Source organism: Calidris pugnax, unplaced genomic scaffold (genome assembly GCF_001431845.1).
Source record: "Calidris pugnax isolate Ruff unplaced genomic scaffold, ASM143184v1 scaffold251, whole genome shotgun sequence".
Lineage (NCBI taxonomy): Eukaryota > Metazoa > Chordata > Aves > Charadriiformes > Scolopacidae > Calidris > Calidris pugnax.
Genome location: NW_015091133.1, coordinates 40,498 through 65,321, shown reverse-complemented (window position 1 = coordinate 65,321; position 24,824 = coordinate 40,498). Strand labels below are relative to the sequence as shown.

General features: G+C 44.4%; 2 protein-coding genes across 2 annotated transcripts in view; both read right to left on the bottom strand.

Moving 5' to 3' along the window:
• BCKDHB (branched chain keto acid dehydrogenase E1, beta polypeptide) overlaps nt 1–13,163 on the bottom strand; it is a 120,725-nt gene extending 107,562 nt beyond the window's left edge. Inside the window, exons 1-3 of the mRNA XM_014958507.1 lie at nt 13,017–13,163; nt 12,488–12,609; nt 83–416 (exon numbers count right to left, since the gene is read on the bottom strand). Of these exons, the coding sequence (XP_014813993.1) occupies nt 83–416; nt 12,488–12,609; nt 13,017–13,163 (603 nt within the window). The remainder of the gene's footprint in view (nt 1–82; nt 417–12,487; nt 12,610–13,016) is intronic.
• A 1,268-nt stretch (nt 13,164–14,431) lies between these two features.
• Nucleotides 14,432–19,685, bottom strand: LOC106897707 (nuclear receptor subfamily 0 group B member 2-like). Its single transcript, XM_014958506.1, is given in 4 exon segments — nt 14,432–14,669; nt 15,945–15,958; nt 17,366–17,376; nt 19,112–19,685. Coding segments are annotated over 4 exon segments (837 nt in total).
• Nucleotides 19,686–24,824: the final 5,139 nt, after the last annotated feature.

Sequence of the window (24,824 nt, the reverse complement as noted above, 5' to 3'; positions counted from 1 at the left end):
GGGGTGGGAGGGGCGCGGGGAGGGGTTACGGCGCGTGCGCGGTAGCCCTGAGGGGAACCCTGGGTCCCCTCCCGTCCCTCACCCTGGGCCCGGCCGTGAGAGGTGGTGGTTCCCTCAGGGAGGCCGCTTCAGGGCTCATGGTGGCCCTGCGGGCGTTTGCCCAGGCCGGGTTAGTGCCTGTTTTCCCCCCTTTCTCGTCGGTGCTGCTGGTAACGGTGCGCCGGGGACTGAATGTGTGAGGGAGGGCCTGGCTAGGCCTCGCCTCTCCCTCAGCTCCCTCACGGCCGTGGTGCAAACTAAAGGCTTCACCTTCTCCCCTTAAACGTTGTTCTTCCCCTCCACGGGGAGTTTCGTATTGCCGTTGAGAAATACTGAACAAATGCCTGAAATCTGCAAATTCTATCCCAGTGGGTGACCTAGAAGGAGAAAATGAAAATAGAGAGGCCTGCAGGCATTGCCTGTGCCTTCTGTCTCTCGAACCCCCTCTCAACTGCACATCCAACCTCATATCTTTAATCCTGACTTCTTTTTAATCGTTTTTCTTGTCCAAGGTCTTTTTTCCAAACACTCTTGCTCATACCTCCATTACATTTTTTTTCAGAAATTGAGATTGTTGGAGGGTTGTTCAGCCTGGAGAAAAGGAGGCTGAGGGGAGACCTCACTCTCTCCCTGAAAGGAGGGTATAGCTAGGGGGGGTCGGTCTCTTCTAAGGAACAGGCGATGGGACAAGAGGAAATCGCCTCAAATTGTGCTGGGGGAGGTTGATTGGATATTAGGACATTTTTTTACACTGAAAGGGTTCTTAAGCCTTGGAATGAGCTGCCCAGGGAAGTAGTTGAGGCACCATCCCTGGAGGTATTTAAAAGACAGGTTGACATAGTGTTTAGAGACGTGGTTTAGTGATGGTTTTTGTGAGTGTCAGGTTGATGGTTGGACTCAATGATCTGAAAGGTCCCTTCCAACCTGGGCAATTCTATGATTCTTGGGTATATATAACTGAGGATCTGTTTTCCAAATTACTATAGAGAGGAGAAGATGTAGCTTTTGGCCTGGATGTTTTTATTATCAGTCCTGTACAGATTAGACATGCAAGGAGAAAAGGTAGTCTTACCCCTAGGAACAAGTAAGACAAACTAAACAAGAGCAGGGCAGCAATGGTTTTGAGCAAAGGGTCTTAGAAGTGAAAGATTTCATCTTAGGCAGCATACATGCCAGGGACCATTTTGCAGTTTAGCAGGGAAATTATTATTTCAGACTTTGTTAAAAAGTAGACCAGAGGCACTGCGTCTATAATCTGGCACAGAACAGGAAAAAAAAAAAAAAAAAGGCAAAAGAAGCTTTAATGGAATCGTTTTGTACTCATTTACATGTAGGGTCAGAAATCATCCATTCACTTCTGCCATAGTACCCACCTCTGTGTTAAGGCAGTGCTTCTCTCTCAGTCTAAAATAGTAACTGTGGCTTTCATCCACATTTTAGATCTTTAAACACTTCAGCAGAATGATTGCACTCGAGTTAAAGACAATCCTATTTTTAAATGATATGAATAATTCCTAACAGTAAGTGAATCAATGCTAGAAACAGCGGTGTCTGTCTACAGAGACATTATTCAGCTTTTTTTTTATAAGACATTTTGGTGTTTCGTAATTGCAGGAAGAGAATCCCACTTTCCTCTCTTTAATTCAATCAGTTTTAATTGCTTTGAAACCACAGAGCATATTTAACTCTATTTTCTACTGTGACTCAATCTAGAAGTACCTGTACAGGGAAATGATTTCTAATAGTTGACAGCTCATAATTGTAATGCAAAAAAAAAGTCATAATGAAATCCAATTTGTACAAGGAATAAGGAGCACATTTTTATCTTGAGGATAATTAAATGTAGGAACCATTTACCTGAGAACATGCTGGATTCTCATCACTTCCATTTTTCAAGTAATAACTAGATTTCTTTGTAGAAGATGTACTAGAGCTCAAACAAAAGTTACGATCTTGATACCAAAACTACACACTTGTGTCATTCTGAAATAATCATATTAATATCTTCCAGTTCTAAAATATCTGTTGTTGTTCACTAATAAGCGAGAATAGTTATTTGACAGATCAGGAATGTAGGCCAAAAAAAGCTCAATCAATTAGATTCAGAAACAAACTAATTTCCCTAGAACACCGTGCAGTTCCCGTGACTGTTTAAATGAAGCATTTTCTGCTCGATAGTTAAGTCTGAAGCCATACTGCTGCCAAACAGGTGTAAAATTTAGACCTTTAAATATGGAGACATCAATTTCTATCCATCAGTTGTCCATTCGTTGAACTAGTGTATGTAGAATATAGCCAGAGAGACAATATTGCACGAGTCAGTGCACTATCCAGGCCCACATTTCATTGCTCTCAAACATGAGAAGATTGCAAAGAACTGCATTAAGGGTGTGAATAATTAAAGCTACGCAAAAATAGATCATACTCTAGGGACACACGCTGCTAATTTTATAAAAGCAAAACCCCATACTCTGCTGCCAGTTCTCCTAAATTTAATCCAAATGGCGTATTTTTTTCCTTCTGTATACCTCTCCCTTTTAGTTGCAGTTAGAGGATGTTCTAGGTATTTTTTTTCTAAGCTAATTTGTAAAGGCTTCGGGCATTGGATCATATTCAGCCTTTAATGCTGCAGTCGGGGTGGCACTGACGTCCACACCAATGCAGTCACCCACCTGCAGATATCTTTAAATACAGGAGCTTGTTGTGGTATTTATTATCATTTCTTTTTCCCTTCGCCCTATCCCTTTGCATTTTTCTATCTGCTCTTCTGACTGAAGATTTTCCTCGCCACAGAGAAACTGCAAATTCTGTTGGTTACCGCTCAAAGCAGGAACGTTTAACACTCCTGCAATTCACATGGCTCTGGAGAAATCTAAGATTGGTTCAACACTTTTGTGCCTCGTTCAAAAAAAAAACAACTAGATTGTGGCCATGCTGTACATGGATTTTTTCTGATTTTTATGTAAAGAATTGTTACAAGTGGGTATATGGCAAAATTCTGTCTAATTTAGGTGAACAGAATCTCTTGTAGCAGGTTGGTTTTCAGAGCCCCCCATAGGCAGCACAGGTATTTAATGTAGAAATACAGCTTCACTAACACCTAGAATTAAGACTAAATTATGCAGCCTGGTTCTCATTGAAAGCCAGTAATAGTAACTCACATTTTTATCCATAATCTTGATCCTTCTTTAAATAAATATATCAAAGTCTACTAGAAATAGCGTAACTGGAGAATTGTCTTACCGATTTGTAATTTTTCACGTACACCATTAGGTGGCAGGGAACAATAAAGATTTACTCCATGAAATGTCATACAGATGTTGAAATGCAGATCTGTCAGATTGTTCTCTCCACCCTTTTTGAATCAGAATTCTTTCCTGCTGTGAACTGTCAAGAGCTTTGTCGAGTTAATTATTAAATGACTTACCAACGGGGCGCACTGCTTTCATCAAGACTGTTTCAGATTTCATTTCTGTGCAATCCTTTTGTCAAATGAGTTTAAAAAAAAAAAAAAAAAAAACAAGGCATTTTCATCCTACTGGCAGTTCTCTAAAAATTAAATCTCATGACAGTTTAAAAAAAAAAAAAAAAAAAGCATTTTCATCCTACTGGTAGTTCTCTAAAAATTAAATCTCATCACGGTTGTATCTCTGCTTCTAACCCCAGCTTCTCCTTCTGGCCAGGCTAAACCTGACTGCTGGAAGTAGCCCCTAGGCCAGGCTAATTCCAGCAGGCATTAGTGGGAGACAACAAACTTTATTATTCTTTTGGGAGCCTTGATTCTAAACTGGTTATAAGGGCTAGGCTTTTGTGTGCATCCAGCTATAAATAAGGACGTTTTACATAGGATAGTTACAAGAAGATTGAGGTGATGTAGTTTAGATACCCAGGCTGACAGACAGGTGTGTGCATGGGAAAAGATGGGGAATTTATACCGCCAGGAACATTTATTTCTCTAAATCTAGATGGCTACTGATTTTACAATTGCAGTGGATGTCACAGGTGAGAGGGTAGGTGGCAGGAATCACAGCACAAGACCTCTCTGCTTGATAACTCACTTGGTGATTGTTGTATGGGATGTTAATTCCGCTACTAGTGACTCTGTAGGAGTGAGGGATGCCTATGCTTAGCGTTTCCTGGAGATACAGAATTAAATCTCTGGCAGGAGCAGCCCCTCAGAGATTTATTCTTATCCCCTCAAACTTTTCTAGAGCCATTGGTAGGGACTGTGCCGTAGATATTGTCCCATGTGCTTAACTGGAATGTCCCAGTGCAGATTTTTCCGTATGTTTATGTAATAAACTTATGCCAAAGGAAGAAGTAACAATTCCAGAAAATAGGATACAGCTGTTATCTGCCGTACCTGTTTTTAAGCTAACACTTAAAGGAGGAAAAGCACAGGAGGGTCATTTTTGTTATTGACTAGTCTGATACACAGAGAAATTCAGCTCAATGCAGATTTACCGTGATTGAGTGAATGACAGTAGAGAGACTGAAATCCATTATTCACAGGAAAATGTGTGCTAGCAACTCACAGAACTCCTTCGTTGTCTCTCTTTTGTCCCAGGCCATCATGTCTGGAAGCAAGGAGTCCTTTGTTCCCCCAGTTCAGCCCTGGTGTTGGTGGAGAACACTGCAGGTGAGCACACAAGCTGTAATCTCAGCATGTGGGATGTCTACGTGTCTGCTTGGATTTGGATTCAGTATTTTTTATCTCAGTCCCTCCGTTTCAGTCACTGGGTTGTATCTGCCCAGTCCTGTGGGAAACTTGTGTATCCAAACAGGAACCTTCCATAGTTAAAAATCCCAAAACCAATAGAAATGATGGTACTACAAGATGACTTAAGCAACAGATTCTGTTAACTTAGCATCTTGGTACCCTAAATGAAATAGTCTTGCAGTCAATCCATAGATCACCCTGCCCTATTTCTACCTCAAAACTCTGTAGATTATCCTAAGATCTCTGTAGGATATCCCAGGAAAGATGCTGCATAGCCATGGAGGTTATGGGAGAGAAGCTGCAGTGTGTAAGGAAACTGAAAATTTTTTACACTGAAAGGGTTATTAAGCATTGGAACGGGCTGCCCAGAAGAGTGGTGGAGTCACCATCCCTGGAGGTATTTAAAACCAGGTAGACATAGTGCTTAGAGATATGGTTTAGTGATGGGTTTTGTCAGTGTCAGGTTGATGGTTGGATTCGATGACCTGAAAGGTCCCTTCCAACCTGGGAAACTCCGTGATTCTATGAACCCAAGTTCATAGACCCTGTGTGAAGCCAAACAAATGATTTATATTTTTTTTCTGGTGCACTGTGAGCTATTCAATGCTCACAAATTGCCATCTTTGAAAGACTTGATGGAAAACAGGAGTCACTAAACAAGTGTGTTCTCTGTGGGGACTGTGTTCGTGGGGCTGTCCCAGCTCCCTGAAGGACAGGCTGGTGGGAACAGGTAGATGTCATGCAGTGCAGAATAAGTAGTATGAAATATTTGGATCTCCAGAAAATAAGTCTTTTCAGCCTGCATGATTCACATGTGGGTTGCCGCTTGCCTGAAGCTAAGGAAGGCTCTTTATCTGTGATCGGGCTGTTTTCCATATGATGTTCTTCACAGATGCATCAGAAATGTCAAGAGCTGCTTACTCAGCTGGGCCCAAATCCTGAAGACTTCCATTTGTGCCTTTGGTCCTTTCATGTTTTTTGAAAATCAGATGTGAAAGTCTGCCCCAGAAGAGGATGAACATGTTCTGAGATGTTGTCATATTTTGAGAATGGAAGGACCTAAACAAGATTCAGTCTCGCTGCATCCTCCTTAGAAGTTACAGTTGTGTGCAAGAGTGGCCACAAACACTTTTTTGGTTTCTCCTGAGCTGTGCCCAGGAGGACAAAGTTCAGCCCCCTTTGCTGAGTTTTGTATTGTGCATCTACTTGCTGAGGTGGATGTAATAAAGAGAAGAACTGACAAATAACATGCTTCAGCACAAAAAAGCATCACTAATTTTTATTGCTGTTGTGCCTCACCTCCTTTTACAGAGAGCATCAAACAGTTTGGTTTTGTTTCTCTTGAACTGTGTAGTAATAAACTGAAAATTTGTACTTGTTAGTACTTTCTTTTGAGGAGGCCCCAGTAAACTAAAACGTATTTCAGAATGCAAAGAAGGGGTAGTGTTTCCCTGTAAGATAGGAGGAAAAGCCTTGATCTAAATGAACTCAAATTAATGAATGAAAGAGTTTCCTTTGAAGGGGGGATCTTGGGCAGGACAGTAGAAGCAGGTCAGCTGGAGAAGTCAAAGAACAGATGAGAACAGCAGGACAAAGTGTATTTCCTGGGCATATGATGACTCTGAAGATTCATGCCATATACCATCTTGTTCTGTCTTCTCTGCTAGGCTTCTCACATCACCCAGAAATGAGATTAGTGGAAAGAAAGAAATATGCTTTCTTAGTACGCTTTTCTTAGCACGCTGAGAAGATGATAACAAGAAGTAGGATGAGATAAAAAAACTAGGAGTGGTTTTCTTCAGGTCTGCAAGATACTGGGACAATTTACATTGCAGAAGATGAATGCCAAGGGTTGTTTTCCTTCAAATGTGCCAGGAGATGGTACAAGACCTACTGCTGGTTTCATATGTACTGTCAAAGCTGCTGCCTACGACTGCACACGTTCAGCTTCTTGTGAAAGACTGTTGAGACAAGACCAAAGGAAAAACTACTCTTGCAAGCAATGCTCTTACCTGCCCAAAACAAACAACAGCAAGGGTGGTTTGTGTAGCAATTTGTAGGAGGAGGTCTGAGGATTTTCATTCTTTCTTTAAGGCTGGGATCTAGGAAAAGAACCTGAAGGGTAAAAGAGGAAGAAGGATGCAGTTGCAAAACAAAACACACACACAAAAAAAAGGACTAATTGATAGAGAAGAAAAAGCTAAGAAATGGATTTGCAGTAATGGGAAGAGATGTGCAAAAGCAGGCAGGTGATGGAATGGCAAAAGAGAAAATTAGGGAAGCCAGTTGCAACAGAGGAGATGAAGATATGATGGAGATAGCGAAGAGGTGGAGCCTGAGACAGAGCAATGAGGCCATATGTGAGACTATGACATGGAGCAGGAAACAAAATGGCCTGCAGATGAAGGAGAAAACAGGTGGGACCAAATCTGGGATTCACCTCTGTGCCAGAGGGATTCATCCTCTGGCTCAAGCAGATCAGTGAACATAATGTTAGGCCATCAGTCAAAAACAAAAGAATGAGATATGGACCAGAAGTTGAAAACTATCAGAGTAGGGATGTCAGGAGGGACCGACAGAGGCAGATGGATGGGGGAGAAAACTGTTGTCTCTAAGTGTCTTGGAAATGGACCAGAAGTTGAAAACTATCAGAGTAGCGATGGCAAGAGGGACCAACAGAGACAGATGGATGGGGGACAAAACTGTTGTCTCTAAGTGTCTTGGAGGAACACCTTGGAGTGAGAAAAGCTATTTGAATTGAATGACAATATTGGTGAGTGAGAAAAGCTATTTGAATTGAATGACAGTATTGGTACAAGAAAGAATGTGCCTATATTCATTGTTAATAATCTAGAGATGGAATTAGAAAGTTCCTAAAGCATCAGATCAGGAGGCTCTGGGTGCTGTCCCATTAGGAACTGAGCAGGCAAACTCATCCTAGATTATCTTCAGGTGGAGCTTGATAAGTTTGGGGACGTAATCATATACAAGATTGATATCCACAATGAGAGAAAACAGATTGGATGTTGTAGGAGGACCTTCCTAGTCCCTGCCCTAATCTTATTTCCCCAGTAGTGGTGCTGTTGACTCATATATATTGACCAGGACAGGTGCAGACAGACACATATTTGCCTCACTCGCTTCCCAAGCCAACTGGATGCCACCCACCTCTGGAATCTGTGTAGCTGGAGTGGCCCAGGGCTGTGCCCAGGTTGTTAAATCTGTGCAAATGCATGACTTTCAGATCTGAACTGGCTTGCTTTTGCCTAACTTGGGAGTGTAGGCGAGGGAGTCCACACCTATCCCTACACCCTCAGAGGGCTGTGCAGGGCTCACGTGTTCAGTGCCTCAGAGGAGAGAGAAAACTACTTAAACTAGGGGTGCAGGGACTCTACAAGCTGATGTAGCGGGGCTGAGGGGACTCGAGATCCCAGAAGAAATGTGGTAGCAACATCTACTAGTCCAGGATACCACAGCAGCATGTCCAGGAGCCACGTGCACCGTCACTCTGGTCACTTCTGGATGACAGTGTAATGTGTGGTGGCAGAGCAGAAGTCTGATTCACCAACATGGTGTATGATATGTCACCGGTAACAACGACTTACATCTTGGATTGCTCTCCCAGTTGGGCTGAGTTCCTAGACAACGCTGCGCAGTGGAGATGATGCCACTCTTCCTCCAAGTTAGAGCATCCCTTCCTTGTCTGTCATTGTACTTCCTGCCATGCTCCCAGAAGCTCTATTGCTCCTCATCAAACGTGCAACCCCCTGCTCATGCTGCAGTGACCACATCCATCTCCTGCACCCAGTTCTGTTCCAGTGCAGAGTGATGTCTCTATATTTGGAAGCAAGTGTTTGTGTATTATGGGCATATGACAGATTAGTTTCAATTGCTAAGAAAATCATAGAATGATAGAATGGTTAGAGTTGGAAGGGACATTAAAGACCATCCAGTTCCAACCCCCTGCCCTGGGCAGGGACACCTCCCACCAGACCAGGTTGCTCCAAGCCCCATCCAGCCTGGCCTTGAACCCCTCCAGGGATGGGGCAGCCACAGCTTCTCTGGGCAACCTGGGCCAGGCTCTCACCACCCTCACAGCAAAGAAGTTCTTCCTAATATCTCACCTCAATCTCCCCTCTTTCAGTTTAAACCATTACCTCTCGTCCTATGGCTCTGCTCCCTGACCAAGAGTCCTTCCCCATCTCTCCTGGAGCCCCTTTAGGGACTGGAAGGGGCTCTAAGGTCTCCCTGGAGCCTTCTCTTCTCCAGGCTGAACAACCCCAACTCTCTCAGCCTGTCCTCATCCGGGTGGGGAAAGATTGTTAGACCCTGCACTGTGTGATCATCTTCATACATAAACAAGACCTTAATCTTGCAAATTCCTCTCCTGCCACCCTGACTGCTGTCTCTATCACCCCAAATTTCCATTTTTCCCTCCCAGTAAACATCTCCCCTCATCTGAGCGTGCGTGGCTCGCACTGATTTCCGCTGTGACTGAAACGGGACCATTCCCACGCTGCCTGAAGCTTTGCAGTCTCGGCTCCTGAGATCACCTGCTAGCAGATAGCTGCAGCTCGGTCTTCCTTTGATGAAGAAGTTCTTATCTTAGGTGAGATGTGGAAATCTTGCAACATTTCTGCTCCCCCCCCCCAGGCAGGGAGAGAGAAAGAGAGCTCGCAGGAAGAGTGACAACTTGTACTTTCAAAATCACAACCTCACCTAGGACAACAGTTGATAACAAGCCCAAGCAAAACACAACCACTGACTCACACTCCCCTTTCCTGGCCCACTGGAAAAGATTGAGGATTTCTGTACAAATAGTAACGTTGGCTTCAGTGAGGTCCTTTTTTGTCATTTAAAGAATTGGAGCTTCTTTAGCCTACACCTTTTTAATAGGAACTTGTCTCCATTTTTTTTCCCCTGAGTTAGGCTGCTTTTAAGAGTGGACCTGTGATGGAAATGAGTGGCATATGTTTCATGGTGTGACTAGATTCATATGAAGTATATTTCATGTGAAAAAGTACCACATTTTTCACATATCTCTACCTTACAATAGTTGGCTCAGCTGCAAATGAAATTATATCAAAGACTAGGATTATGACTTGCAAGTGCTTTCTAGCAAAAGTGAAATTTGGGGTTTTGAATTAAATATCTTCGTTTCTACAAAAGAGGTAAAAAAGGCATTCCACAGAAAAAACAACATAGAAATACTGGTGTAGATATGGACAAAGAGGTAAAAAAGGCATTCCACAGAAAAACAACATAGAAATATTGGTATAGATATGGATACAGCGTGATGTCCCATGTGGCTTTGAAATCTGGTATCAATTAAACAAAACATGTGGCTTTGAAATCTGGTATCAATTAAATAAAATAGATAGAATCATAGAAGTGTCTAAGTTGGAAAGGACCTTTCAGATCATCTGGTCCAACCATCGACCTAACTCTGATAAAAACCATCACTAAACTACGTCTCTAAGTACTATGTATGTCAACCCATCTTTTAAATACCTCCAGGGATGGTGCCTCAACCCCTTCCCTGGGCAGCCCATTCCAATGCTTAATAACCCTTTCAGTGTAAAAAATTTTCTTAATATCCATCCTAAACCTCCCCTGAGGTTCAGATGATTGTTTTCTCAGAGAATAGTGTGTCTTCTTAGTCCTTTCCGGGCAGGTGAATAAAACCTCTGAGTTATCTTTGTTTCCAAGCCTATCTCAGATAGCTGTTGTTTATTAGAAATACATGTTTAGCTGGAAGAATAACTCTAAAACCTACTGTTTAAAGAAGGTCAGGACTGCAAAGCCGAGCATGCGAATATTAGAAGACGTTAAAGTTAATATTGCCTGAACCTCCCCTGGGGTAACTTGAGGCCATTTCCTCTCGTCCTGTCGCCTGTGACTTGGGAGAAGAGACTGACCCCCACCTCTCTACACCCTCCTTTCAGGGAGTTGGAGAGAGCAATAAGGTCTCCCCTCAGCCTCCTCTTCTCCAGGCTGAATAACCCCAGAACATCTTTCTGATGAGGAAAGGCTGAGGGACTGGGGTCTGTTTGGTCTGGAGAAGACAAGACTGAAGGGGGATCTGATCAAAGCTTATAAATAAATGGGTGTCAGGAAGATGGGCCCAGTCTTTTTTCAGTGGTGACCAGGGACAGGATGAGAGGAAATGGCCACAAACTTGACCATAAGAAGTTCCATCTAAACATGAGGAGGAACTTCTTGACTTTGAGGGTGGCAGAGCCCTGGCAGAGGCTGCCCAGAGAGGTGGTGGGGTCTCCTTCTCTGGAGACATTGCCCCACGGGCTGTAAGGTGTCATTCGTCCCTTTTAACTGTGAGAGCATCGTTTCTGTCTCTGCAGACCAGGTGGTGGGGTCTCTGTCTCTGGAGACATTGCCCCACGGACTGTAAGGTGTCATTCATCCCTTTTAACTGTGAGAGCATCATTTCTGTCTCCACAGACTTATTTTAATCCAGGTTCTGCAATGTCAGTGCTGCAAGGAAAGCAGCTGAGCCTTTGCAGGCTGCAGCCTCCTCCATTGCACAGTCGTAACAAATTCCCACAGCACAGGCCATTCTGGCAGGGAGTCCTGAAGGGAAACCCCAGGAGTCTGTAATCAGGTCATTAAAAGAGCTTATGGTGATATTCAGAAGGAGGCTGGAGTGAGGTTGCAGAAGCAAATTGGATTTACTTTTTCATTCTTGATTTTGCAAATGTAGATTTTTTTTCTAACAATTGAAAAATACTGTTACATAGTATTTTGAAAAAGTCAGCAACTGGGAAAGGAGAGGTGTCTGTGAGTGGAAGCTCTGCCTGGGTTATTAACAGCAGCTCGGGGTACTTTATTTGGCCGGTCTCCACCAGCTCAGCTCCCATTCTGGGTGGTGGCAATATTGTCTTCTCCTGGGCACTAGAGGGGGATGGATACACATACTTTGCTGGTGGATTTCACAGCCAGGTAAAAAGTGCTTCTGCTTCTGATTTCAATTCCAGAAGCTGAAGGAAATGGTGACACACCTTTCGCTCATCATTGTTTTTTTCTCTTTTTCTTTTTTTTCCAGGAATGCTGGCAGTGGTGAATTTTCCCTTATCTTCCTCCTGCCTTTGGTCCATTTCTGTCTCTGTTTCTCCATTGTGATGCGTTATTTCCTTTGACTTCTAAAGGCTGTTTATTGCTGTGCTTTTTCTCCTTCCAGAGAGAGTTCCTGCTTTTGCTCCTCACCTCTGCTCATGATCTCTCACCCATCTTGTTCCTGCCTGTCTCTCATATTTTCACAGCTTCCACCTTCATATGCAGCTTAATTACATTAAGTACAGGTTCTTTCTCTGTCCTCAGGAAGACAATAGTATCTCAGCCCCCTTGAACAGGATATCAAACAAATTATTATCAAGGTTAATACTCTCTCTGTGATCGGGTTTGTGAGAATATTTGGTTACATAGAGCTTTAGCTCAATGTTGCTGAGTTTTTTAATTGCAAACATAGTAAAGATGAAGTGTTTTGTTAAAGACCTGTTGAAGGACTGAATCTTGTATTCAGAGCACAATGAGGTGAGCTCCATAAGTATCAGATCTTGTGGGAGTTCCCTCTGAAGCCTAGTATTTCTCTTCATGGTAGAAGGTAACACCATCTTGTGAAAACCCAAGATGTTGACCGTGATCCACTGTGGGGCATCGGGCTTTCTATTCAGACAGCTGGTTACAGAGACACCTATCAGGCTAAAAGAGTACTCAGCAAATATTGCATTGTCTTCCAGGTGAGCCAAGCCATGGGAACCCGTTGGCATTGTGCCCTCCGATTCAAAGAAAGTTGAATTGAAGCCATTGTATACCATGAAGATAAAGTCAAAGACCTTGAAGCAGATTTCGATAAGAGGTAAAGCTGTGAGCAGAGACTGATGTGCTCTTCAGTAGCCTGAAATTCAAGCTTCCAAATCGTGAACCCTGGCCTGGGTTCAGGTTGTTGGTGAGCCACTGAGCAGGCCTTTGGCTGATGAAGGTAAAAGCTGGACACTACACAGAAATTGTAGTCTCTCTGTTAATAAGCTTTCTGAGGAAGCGTGGATTAAGCTATTTCTCTTTGTCCTCCTGTCTGTCTCCCTTCCTGTCAGTCCCCATTTGCTGAATTTGAGCCCCCTTCCCAAACAAAATGAGATTGGACCCTCTACTGAAATAACTCAGGAATTAATTCCTCTTAAGTTTCATGGAAACCATTGGAAAAGTAATGGGACAGGAAAGAGATACAAGTAGCTTCTCTTACTGTAGCTAAAGTATAAGCTGAATGGGGTGGGTTTTTTATCCTGATGGATGAACAGTCAGCTACAGAGACACCCATCAGGCTAAAAGAGTACTCAGCAAATATTGCATTGTCTTCCAGGTGAGCCAAGCCATGGGAACCCGTTGGCATTGTGCCCTCCAATTCAAAGAAAGTTGAATTGAAGCCATTGTATACCATGAAGATAAAGTCAAAGACCTTGAAGCAGATTTCGATAAGAGGTAAAGCTGTGAGCAGAGACTGATGTGCTCTTCAGTAGCCTGAAATTCAAGCTTCCAAATCGTGAACCCTGGCCTGGGTTCAGGTTGTTGGTGAGCCACGGAGCAGGCCTTTGGCTGATGAAGGTAAAAGCTGGACACTACACAGAAATTGTAGTCTCTCTGTTAATAAGCTTTCTGAGGAAGCGTGGATTAAGCTGTTATACTCTTTGTCCTCCTGTCTGTCTCCCTGCCTGTCGATAAGCTTTCTGAGGAAGCGTGGATTAAGCTATTTTACTTTGTCCTCCTGTCTGTCTCCCTTCCTGTCAGTCCCCATTTGCTGAATTTGAGCCCCCTTCCCAAACAAAATGAGATTGGACCCTCTACTGAAATAACTCAGGAATTAGTTCCTCTTAAGTTTCATGGAAACCATTGGAAAAGGAATGGGACAGGAAAGAGATACAAGTAGCTTCTCTTACTGTAGCTAAAGTATAAGCTGAATGGGGTGGGTTTTTTATCCTGATGGATGAACAGTCAGCACACACAGAGCTTGGAGCCAACTGCAACACACACTGCCTCTTTGGCCAGACAGAGAGGAGGCAGCGAGATGCTGTGGGACACGCCGTGGCACACTTGGAGATGGAGACACAGAACTCGTGCAGTGAGAGAGGGAGGAACAGATTGTACACATCTGTAGGACACCATATTTCAGTATTTCTGCTGTAGAACTCGTGCAGTGAGAGAGGGAGGAACAGGATGTAGGACACCATATTTCCATATTTCTGCTGCCCAAGGAATATCTGCCATCTGTTTGGACGGAAGTGAGGGTAATTATAAAAGGGAATCACAGAATCACCACAGTTGGAAGGGACCTCTGAGATCATCAAGTCCAACCTTAAAAAAAAAACCAAATAAACAAACAAAAAAAACAAACAAAAAAAAACCAACAAAACAAAAAACACAACACCCCACCACATCACACCCACTCCTAGACAGCCTTTGGATATGTTAGACTAAAGGTTTCTGAAAGCACACAGAATCATGAAATGCTTAGATTCTCTGCCTTTAATTCCCAAATGTTACCAAATTACTTCATTGTACAAAAATATATATGGCTTACAAAGATGCATCAATGATTTGTTTGAGATGTGTTTAGCTCATGAAATCCTCTCCTCTCTTCAGAAGTGATTGAGAGCACAGATGTCATCTCTTTTCAAAGCCAGATGGCTTGATATAGAGGGTTTCTAGAAGTCAGTCATTTAGGGTGGCCTCTCCTAGGATGGGCCTGAAGAAGAGCTCTTCAATAGCATCTTGATCAATGTCTTGAAGAGAGGCGATAAGCTGAAGAATCCAAGCAAACCTGCCAAGGTTTCTGTTGAACATCGTTGAGATAAATTCTATCAGGGCTCGCTGAGCTTCCTGCTGCAGTGTTTGTACGTAGGGGAGACATTTTAGGATGTGGCAACCTGTCAAAACAAAAGGTAAAATAATAAATCTTGAGTAAATATTTTTGTCCTGTGCCCTTCATAATGATGGGTCTCTGGCTTTCTAGCTTCTAGAACTACTTTCTCTTGAAAACTATCAAAACTTTCTAAACATCCTTTTTCTGGGAAAAAAAGAGATATGCATAGTTCAGTTATTTGAAGGAACATTGAGCAGAATTGTAAGCACATCAGAATTTAGCCCATTACATAAAATCCAGCTTTGAAATGGTAACAGGAGGCAACTTTGACTTAGTACAGATGGAGAAGAAGCTTACATAGTGTTGACTGCCCACCAAATGATGCTTAGACCATAGTCTGAGTAGGTGGAAACATTCCAGTTCTAATCTAAAGTAGGTAGGTAAGATCAGGAAGATGGAGGCGGTGGTTTGGAGCAGCAAGCAGGCTGGCAGCCTGAAGGTTTCCAGTCTACCCAGCCCCATCTCCCTCCTGTTGTTGCCTCCACTTGCTAGGTTAAGCTGGGGCACTGTGGTTCACCATGCTACCTAGATATCTTCATTTACAGTCTAAAAAGAGCATAAATGTTCCCTGTGAGATAGGTCACGACCCATGGAAATAGGATAGACATTAGTATTTTCTGGTTTTGTGCTCCCTTTCCTCAGCTGAAGAGGGAGAGGTCTCTGCCTTACGGAGTCATGGTCTTGGCCTCAATCACATACCTCCTGTAGCATGTGATTTCAAACCTGCTGGCTCACTGAGGCTCTTTGTGGGTGCCAGGGCTCAGTTCAAAGGACATCCCGTGTTTATCCTTTGCTTTTGGTGGGGATGTCTTGTCACTTACCTCTCAGCAACCCGTTGCCTCCTGTCCTCGTTTTCTGAGGGTAACACCATCTTTTCATCCTAGAATTGCAGCCTGTACCGGGGTCGCATGAATTCCCAAGTTTTAACTTTTGCCTCTCCTGCCTCCGAAATATTATTTTAACCTACCTCCCAGCACACTCCAGTTTAGTGTCTTCTACAGCGACTGACCACATACCTCCTCCCTTGGATGGGATCTGAATACTTAGACCAGGGAGTGTTTCACACAGGACCATTCAAGCATGGGAGGTTCTGCCTTCTTGCCTTGTGCCCTGTACTAGGGCAAAACCAACCTGGCTGGGCTTTTATTTTCAGCCCTTTGTCAGTCTTCAGCAGCATTCTTCTCCCTAGACATCGCTGCCAGAGGAACAGAAGCCTCAGCAAAGCCTGCAACCAGGCTGGCCAGAAATGAAGGGTATGGAAAAGTCATCTTCTCCCCCAGGATTACCACCAGCTGCAAGCTGTGAGTGTGGTTCCAAGTGTTAGACTTTTCATGGAAAGGAAGTTGTCAGGATTTTGTGTATTCAGGATGGAATTGCAATTGCTTATATCCCTTCAAATTTGCTTCATTTCCCCATTTGGTCTTCTTTAATATGTAATCAAACACTGGGTTTAATTTGCAAATCATGAGAAACTTCTTGTTCTGAGAGCTGCTGTAATAATATTCAGGTAAACACGTATTTCCAGCTGAACTGTAAACCTCTTAAGAGCATCTTTTTTAACAGAAAGTCCTGTCACAACCTTGATGGAGTTTTATATATATAGATATAACTCCATAAATACATATATACAGCACTGATACAGTAGCAGCACTGTTTTTCTCGATTCCCATCTCTTCCCTGGGCAGTTCCCATTGCTTTTCAGACTATTGTCAAAAGCAGCAAGAACAGTTTCACCTCCCTCTTTGCTGTCCGTGTGTGGTGGGACACTGTCCTTTGACTTACTGCCTGGATCCTGGAGAAGACCCTGTGGCTGTACCTGACCAGGGAGTGGAGCCATAGGACGAGGAGTAATAGTGTTAAACTGAAAGAGGGGAGATTGAGATGAGATCTCAGGAAGAACTTCTTTGCTGTGAGGGTGGTGAGACCTTGGCACAGGTTGCCCAGAGAAGCTGTGGCTGCCCCATCCCTGGAGGGGTTCAAGGCCAGGCTGGATGGGGCTTGGAGCAACCTGGTCTGGTGGGAGGTGTCCCTGCCCAGGGCAGGAGGTTGGAACTGGATGATCTTTAAGGTCCCTTCCAACTCAAATCATTCTATGATTCTATGATTTCTGGGCACCTCATTGAATACAACTCATAACCCAGCTCTGGACTGCTCCATGCCAGGTCCTTCCCCTTTGCCTCAGCCAGTTTTGGTGTCCTCACAGGAATTAAAGATACAGGGTAGGAGCCCACAGGAGGTACTCCATGATGCAGGAGAGGGTTTGGCGTTGTTGCTGCCGATGGCAGCCTGAATTCCCCCTAGAACTAAGGTCTGTAAAATATTAGGATTTGGCTAAACATCAATCTAAATCTAAGGCAGCAGCTGAAAATGTGCTGCAATGTATGCAGAAAACATATTCTGAGTTTGGTGGAAAGTGTCCAAAAACTATTAAAAAAAAACAAAACTCTGAAAGGACAGTTGTAGAGAATTGTTTGCAGCAAAACAGGTAGAGAAAGAATGGTTTGGGGTGTGTATAATCCCCGAGTACCTGTTTCAGCCCAGAGTCAGAGAGTGACTCTTTGTTCCATCTGGAGTCAATCCAGACTTAACTCAGGTCCTCCCAACCGCCTTTCACAGCCTCTGGGAAAAGGCATCTCCAAGGGAACAGGGTGATCCCACCCAAGGAGGAGGACAACCCCCTGAATCTCTGCAGACAGCATGAAGGGCTGCACCCCGGGGTCTCTCGTACTGCTCCCCGAGAAGCAGCAGGAATCAGCACAAACCCAGCAGCTGCTGCTGCTTTCTCCTTCATTAACTGAAAATCACATTTATCCGCAGAGATAATGAAAAATGCCTGCTCGTTAAACTGCATAAACTGCTGCAGATGAGGGATTTCTCCTCTTATCGTCACACTGGATACGGCCTGATTTCTTTCAGCCTGATTTTATTGTGAAAATCTGAGAAAATAACTTGCACTGAAAGGAGCTCCGCTGATCTGATGCTGCGGGCACAGACACAGGGGAACACACCAAACATCTGGATGACATTACGTCCCGAGAATCAGAATCTGAACCCTGTTGGAAACACATCTAAAGTCACTGCAGCCTTCGAGCAGCCTTTAAACCGTTCACCACAAGAAAAATCATGGAATAACTGAAGTGTTCAAGGATCCTGTTGGTGCGGCCCCAAGCGCAGCGCAGTGCTGACAGCGCAGCCAGCACCGCCGATTGCTGGGGAAGGAGTCTGGGAGCCAGAGCAGGCTGGAGTCAATAATTCTTTCCATTTGCTTTAATGGACTTAAGAGCTCGGCTTTTAATGACTCACGCACTCAGTGGTGCTGACCTGGGCAACCTGCCTTCTGAAAGAGCCTGGACTTGGCACCAGAAGTGAGAGGATGCGATCTCTAGTCTGAGTTTTTGCTCCGTGACTGCTGTCCCAGGCTTTGACTGTAGAGATATTAAAGGATAATGATGCTCCGAGGGCTGGAGCCCCTCTGCTGGGAGGACAGGCTGAGAAAGCTGGAACTGTAGAGATATTAAAGGATAATGATGCTCTGAGGGCTGCAGCCCCTCTGCTGCGAGGACAGGCTGAGAAAGCTGGAGGTGTTCAGCCTGGAGAAGGCTCCAGGGAGACCTTAGAGCCCCTTCCAGTCCTTAATGGGGCTCCAGGAGAGATGGGGAGGGATTCTTGATCAGGGAATAGAGCAATAGGACAAGGGGTAACAGTTTTAAACTGAAAGAGGGGAGATTGAGATGAGATCTCAGGAAGAAATTCTTTGGTGTGAGGGTGGTGAGAGCCTGGCCCAGGTTGCCCAGAGAAGCTGTGGCTGCCCCATCCCTGGAGGGGTTCAAGGCCAGGCTGGATGGGGCTTGGAGCAACCTGGTCTGGTGGGAGGTGTCCCTGCCCAGGGCAGGGGGTCAGAACTCAATGATCTTTAAGTTCCCTTCCCACCCAAACCATTCTATGATTCTATGATAAATAAATAAATAAAAACAGCGTAACCTCAAAGCAGCATCCTTTAGCCTCACTGATGAAAATCAGATTAAATAGATTATTTTCTCCGGTGTTCTTGCTACAGAGGAAGTCTCTGTTAAAATACTTCTAATACTCACATCACGTACCCATGTACCATCTCTCCTTTGCTGTATTACCTTACCTGTGAACTGGAAACCAGTTTGAAGTGACACAGCTAATTCTTTATGACTTAAAATTTGTCTGAAAAGCTGTTTTGGCTTACAGGGAGTGACCAACTGCACACATCAAAGGGACCTAAATAAACTGCTTCAGGCAGAAAATCATTAAAGTGTGGAATATAGATTTTTGGGAACATTTAGGTATATTCATAGAAAAGAGCAGAACTAAACATTTATCTAATAGTAAATGAAAATGCTAAATGCCCTTCGATGCAGATGATCATCTGTGTAATTTTCAGGAGGACTTACCAGAATTAAAAAGAATAATTCCTTTAAGATAGGCATATTCCTTTGCACTTATGTCCAGGTCCCAGAATTTCCACAATAAATTCTTCATCTTCTGAACTTCTGCTAAAGATGCTCCCAGTGAGGAGGTGCCCAGTTCATTGCTGGCTGTCAAAGACTGATTGAGGAGGATTTTTTTCAACAAACTAGGGGCTGAAATCTCTCTCAGGTCAAAATCCACCCCTTCTTGTGCCATGCCCAGGACAAAAAGAGGGGCCCAGTTCTGCTGTATGAGGACAAGCTGATCCTCCCAAGGCAAGTGAGAAAAAGAAGGCAAGTTTCTAATGAAAGTTAAAGTCTTCAAGAGGACTTCGGAGGCTCTTCTGCACGTGGCTTCTGGTGTTTTCAGAACAACTCTTCTCCTGTCGACGCAAGAGCAGCCCTGGCTTCCTGTGGAGCGACGGGGACCCTGGTACTGCTGGGACCACTGGGCCTCGCTTCTGTCTTCTTTGTTAAGGATCTGGAACAGGATGCTCTTAGCCTGGCGTGTCCCACACTGACATTTCCCAAATTTCTCAGCTGGGACCTCGGTGGCCATAGAGCCAGAGTTGCCTGTGGCAGGAGACGGCAGGCGTGGAGCTATGCATCAACGGCCGGGGAGAGCATTCCTGCCACACACGCACGGCCAGGCCTCGGGTGCTTTTTATATACATGGGCGGTGGAAAAGTAATATGACCCTGATCTGCAAAGTTACCTTGAACTTTATTTGCACCAGTCTGTTTCCCATGAGGCGGGGCCGCAGGCTGACAGTGTGGCACCGGGCTCCCCAGGGGAGCGGGAGGGCCCTGCCTGGCCTTCTGTCCTCATAGCATCATAGAATGGTTTGGGTTGGAAGGGACCTTAAAGATCATCCAGTTCCAACCCCCTGCCCTGGGCAGGGACACCTCCCACCAGACCAGGTTGCTCCAAGCCCCATCCAACCTGGCCTTGAACCCCTCCAGGGATGGGGCAGCCACAGCTTCTCGGGGCAACCTGGGCCAGGCTCTCACCACCCTCACACCAAAGAAGTTCTTCCCCAGATCTCATCTAAATCTCCCCTCTTTCAGTTTAAAACCCTTCCCCCTCATCCTAGGGCTCCCCTCCCTGATCCAGAGTCCCTCCCCATCTCTCCTGGAGCCCCTTTAGGGACTGGAAGGGGCTCTAAGGTCTCCCTGGAGCCTTCTCTTCTCCAGGCTGAATCCCCCCAAACTCTCTCAGCCTATCCTCATCCTGGTGGGGAAAGATTGTTAGACCCTGCACTGTGTGGTCATCTGCATAAACAAGACCTTAATTTTGCAAATTCCTCTCCTGCCACCCTGACTGCTGTCTCTACCACCCCAAATTTCCATTTTTCCCTCCCAGTAAACATCTACCCTCATCTGAGCATGTGTGGCTCGCACTGCTTCCTCTGTGACTGAAATTTCCTCACAGGAAATAATTTCTTACTAAAATCTAATCTAAATCTCCCCTCTTTCAGTGTCAACCCCTTCCCCCTGGTCCTACGGCGCCCCTCCCTGATCCAGAGTCCCTCCCCATCTCTCCTGGAGCCCCCTTTAGGTTTTACACTGTAGCTAGTAGAACGTGACCCCTACATCAAGGAGTTCACAGGTGGAAGTCCCAGGGATGGAAATCCCATGTATAGGAATTATTTTGCTTTCCTGGGGGATTTGAGAGAAACTTCAGAGAAAGTCAGCTGCTATAACTTATGACAATGCTGTCTCCTGCGTTTCACATACAATAATTTCAAACACAGAACATGCAGATTTCTCCCAGACTTACCGTGCAATTAAACATTCTTCCTACAAGCTGTTGAAATAAAACCGATGAAGTAACAGAGCAAAATGGCAATTCATAAAATTGTATGTGTGAACTTTTGTAGCAGAACAGGAGCTGAAGGATACAACTGTCAGGACTCTCCAGTCAAGATAAGGGAACATTTAGTAGCAGGAATGCAAGGAACTCATCCTTAATAAGAAGAAATAGATACTTCAGGTCTTTGTTACTTCACACTTTCTTGCTTGCTCTAATATAGGGGTAGAAGTACTAAATTTTTTCACCAAGCATAGCATTTATGCATTCCTACCCTCTGGGCTCATATCACACCTTAACAAAAACTGTTAGATCTGTAAGGTCTCCAAGCCTTGGGTGTGTAAAGGCCATCCCATCAGACACACAGCTGCAAATTTTTCCTTTGCTACAACTCCTATTTTTCCCATGCTGGGCCCTTTAGAAATTCCTGTTTATTTACCTCTCCATAATATTTATCTCGCAAATTTTTCCCTTCTGAGGAGATAAAGTGGAGGAAGAGATGACCTCTCCAGAGCTGAGCAATCTCAAAGCGTAGTTCTGTTGAGGTGTAACTACCATTTACTGCAGGGAAGGAGCCCAGAGCACTGAAGACCTGATGGGATTTCCTTGTCCAGCTCTCCAACAGCTCTTTACTGGTGTCCGTTGCTGGGGTATCAAAGAGCTTTTCAGGTTACGTGGCACAGCAACAGAGAAGTTCCCGGAAAGTCCCATTCTTCTTATTCTCTCTGTAAAATTCCAGCTGGGCTGAGGCTCAGTGCAATGAACTCCAGTTGCAGGGCTGATGCCACCTGAGGTTCTGCAGGAGTTACATAGATCGGATAATGGCTGTAAAGAGAGAGGGAGCTTGCTAAAATCACCTGTGTAGGAGAGTGAGCTCTGATAAAAACAGCTCTTCTGCTCCAAGGAAAAAAAATCTTTGCCTTCAGCTGAAATTCACAGCTCACCATCATTTCACCCTCATTATTCACATCATCATCTCACAGTTCCTACTAATTGTGCTTATTAAAGTTCCGCTCCTGATTAAATTGGTTCCTTCCCTACTTTTTTTTTTTTTCCTGAGATCTGCATCAGTCACACGCAGGCAGTCCTGATGTCAGTAGCATATGGCATTGGATGCCATTTCTATTTATCATAATTGATTTCCTTTGATTGCGCGTAGTTCTAAGAGGCAGAAGCAAATGCTGTCTTTCAGCAGGAATTCCTGGTACATTATAATAGCTTTATGACTGTTTACCAACAATACAGAGTAAAGGTTATTGCCTCAGCACAACTGCTAAGGACACATCATCAGCTTTTTCTGAGAGAATGATTACTTAGAATTATGAGTCAAGATCGAATTGCAGGTGAAACTCCTCCTGGTGGTCCTGATTCAAAATGGGCTGAAATGAGTTCTCCCCATGACCTGATTTTCTCAAATGCAGAGGACCAGCAGCTAAATTTAACTCTATGCTCATAAATCAGACAATAGCTATTTTTTTTTCTTTCTAAATCTTACCTATAGAATGGCTGAAGCCACATGCACCTAGATATCAACATTCTTCTGTCTACAGTAGCAACGCTTCTTACTTTCAAAAGTTAAGAAAGAGTAGAATACAAAAACCAATTTTCTGATATGACCCCATAGCCTTAACTTGCCTAAAAGGCTACTTGGAAGGCTGAAGAGGCTTGTGTGATAATGTAGGAGCTTAAGTGGCCATCTCATCCTTACCTTGGCAGTAGCCTTGGAACTTTGAAGGCAGTGCTCTTCAGTTCACTCGGAGCTGTGAGTTGTTTAAAAAACTACCATAATTTAACTGCAGGGCAGAAAATCTGCCCTTCTCCTTGCACTAGAGTGTCTGTATATACAAGTTGGACTATAGGTGCACAACATACATAGTAAGTGAGTTATTACCAAGCAATGATGATGAGCTCTCCCACTTTCCAAAAAGGTGAGACTGGAGGCAGATGCATTTATGAGGAGAAGAATCTTCCACAATTATTTCATATGGGCTACAAGAAGGAAACACACTCCTGGGGAGCTGACAGCAGCCTTTTTGAGGTCATCCTGTCACACCAGTCTCATACATGCACGTATTTCTTGATTCAGTGATCTCTTATCTCTCTGGTCTCCCATACAAACATTTAATTGGCCTATAAACATCTGTATGACTTCAGAACACGATTTCCTCTAGAAGTTTTCTACATTTGGATTTCTGGGAGGAGTTGGGTGAATCTTGTGTCACTGGTACTTTGGAGGACACCTCACTTCACTAACAGCCTTAATGATGGCAAAAGGAGCCAGCAATAAACCCAATATCTTTCTAGAAGGGTTCCTTGGCCTCCTTGTCCTATGGTGCACACCATCTTTCTTGAGCAATAAAAATACTTGTTTCTTAACTAGAGTAACTGGGAGGTCCCATTCAGAGTGCCTGCTCTGGCTAGGCAGGTGGTGGGAAGTTTGATGCTCTGAGGGCTGGAGCCCCTCTGCTGAGAGGACAGGCTGAGAGAGATGGGAGGGGTTCAGCCTGGAGAAGAGAAGGCTGTGAGGAGACCTTAGAGCCCCTTCCAGTCCCTAAAGGGGCTCCAGGAGAGATGGGGAGGGACTCTGGATCAGGTAGGGGGAATCTGGAAGAGAGGAGATTGAGATGAGATCTGGGGAAGAACTTCTTTGCTGTGAGGGTGGTGAGAGCCTGGCCCAGGGTGCCCAGAGAAGCTGTGGCTGCCCCATCCCTGGAGGGGTTCAAGGCCAGGCTGGATGGGGCTTGGAGCAACCTGGTCTGGTGGGAGGTGTCCCTGCCCAGGGCAGAGGGTGGGAACTCAGTGATCTTTAAGGCCTCTTGGTAACACAGAGTCAGCCTTCTTCATCTAAAAACCCTGCGCAGTCATCACTTGGCAGAGCTGCAGACGTGATGCTACGGGGCCATTTCTCCCCCAGTTAAAGGTGAGGCTCTGTTTTAAACCACATGTAGAAAAAGGCCATGAATCTGGAGATATGGGTAGGTTTTAAGGTGCCCAACATCAATTGTTTGCTTTCTTCATACTAGAAAAATTGGTAACATTTTTATAAGGATAAATTGGCCAATTTTTGTAAGGGCACCCCTGGGGGAGCGGTGGGGTGTAGAGATTGGAATGGGCTGCCCAGGGAAGGGGTTGAGGCACCATCCCTGGAGGGATTTAAAAGATGGGTTGACATAGTGCTTAGTGACATGGTTTAGTGATGGTTTTTATCAGAGTTAGGTTGATGGTTGGACCAGATGATCTTAAAGGTCCCTTCCAACCTGGGCAATTCTATGGTTCTATGATTATCAAATAAACCAGAAACGACCTCGTACCAGATTGTGCCATTTTCTACAGCTCCCCCACCAAGGAGAGGTTGTACTGTTTGTACAGTCACCCTTATCAGCACTGGGACGGGCACCATCTGTCATTTTAAATATAAATACCCCTTGTTATTGCTCGGCAAGCGGAAAACGCTGGAAAGGAAGGTAGAAAAAAGGTAGGTTTTGAAAAAAAGCAAAGTTAGAAAATGCTGCTGGCTAGCAATGTCCTCTCCGGAGCGGCACTGGAAAGGTGACTTCTCTCCTCAGCCCCCTCCCCTGCTGAGAATGATAAACATTTTAACATAGTGTGGATCCCACTCTCATATTAAATTTAAGTCTGTCTTGTATCATGGAAGATAAACGCCTGATCTGATGATTAGCACTCTATAAATACCACAGGTTAGCGAGTGAAGGTTAGATGACAGATTAGATATGCAGTATATCTCTTCAGACAAGTTTATGATAAAATGAGCAAGGTCTTAAAGAGGAATCTGTGGTCCAAAAAACTAAATCCCAAACACTTCCCTTATATTTTGAAATATATGAGGGACAACTATACCTTCTACCAAAGGTATAGGATTAATGACTGA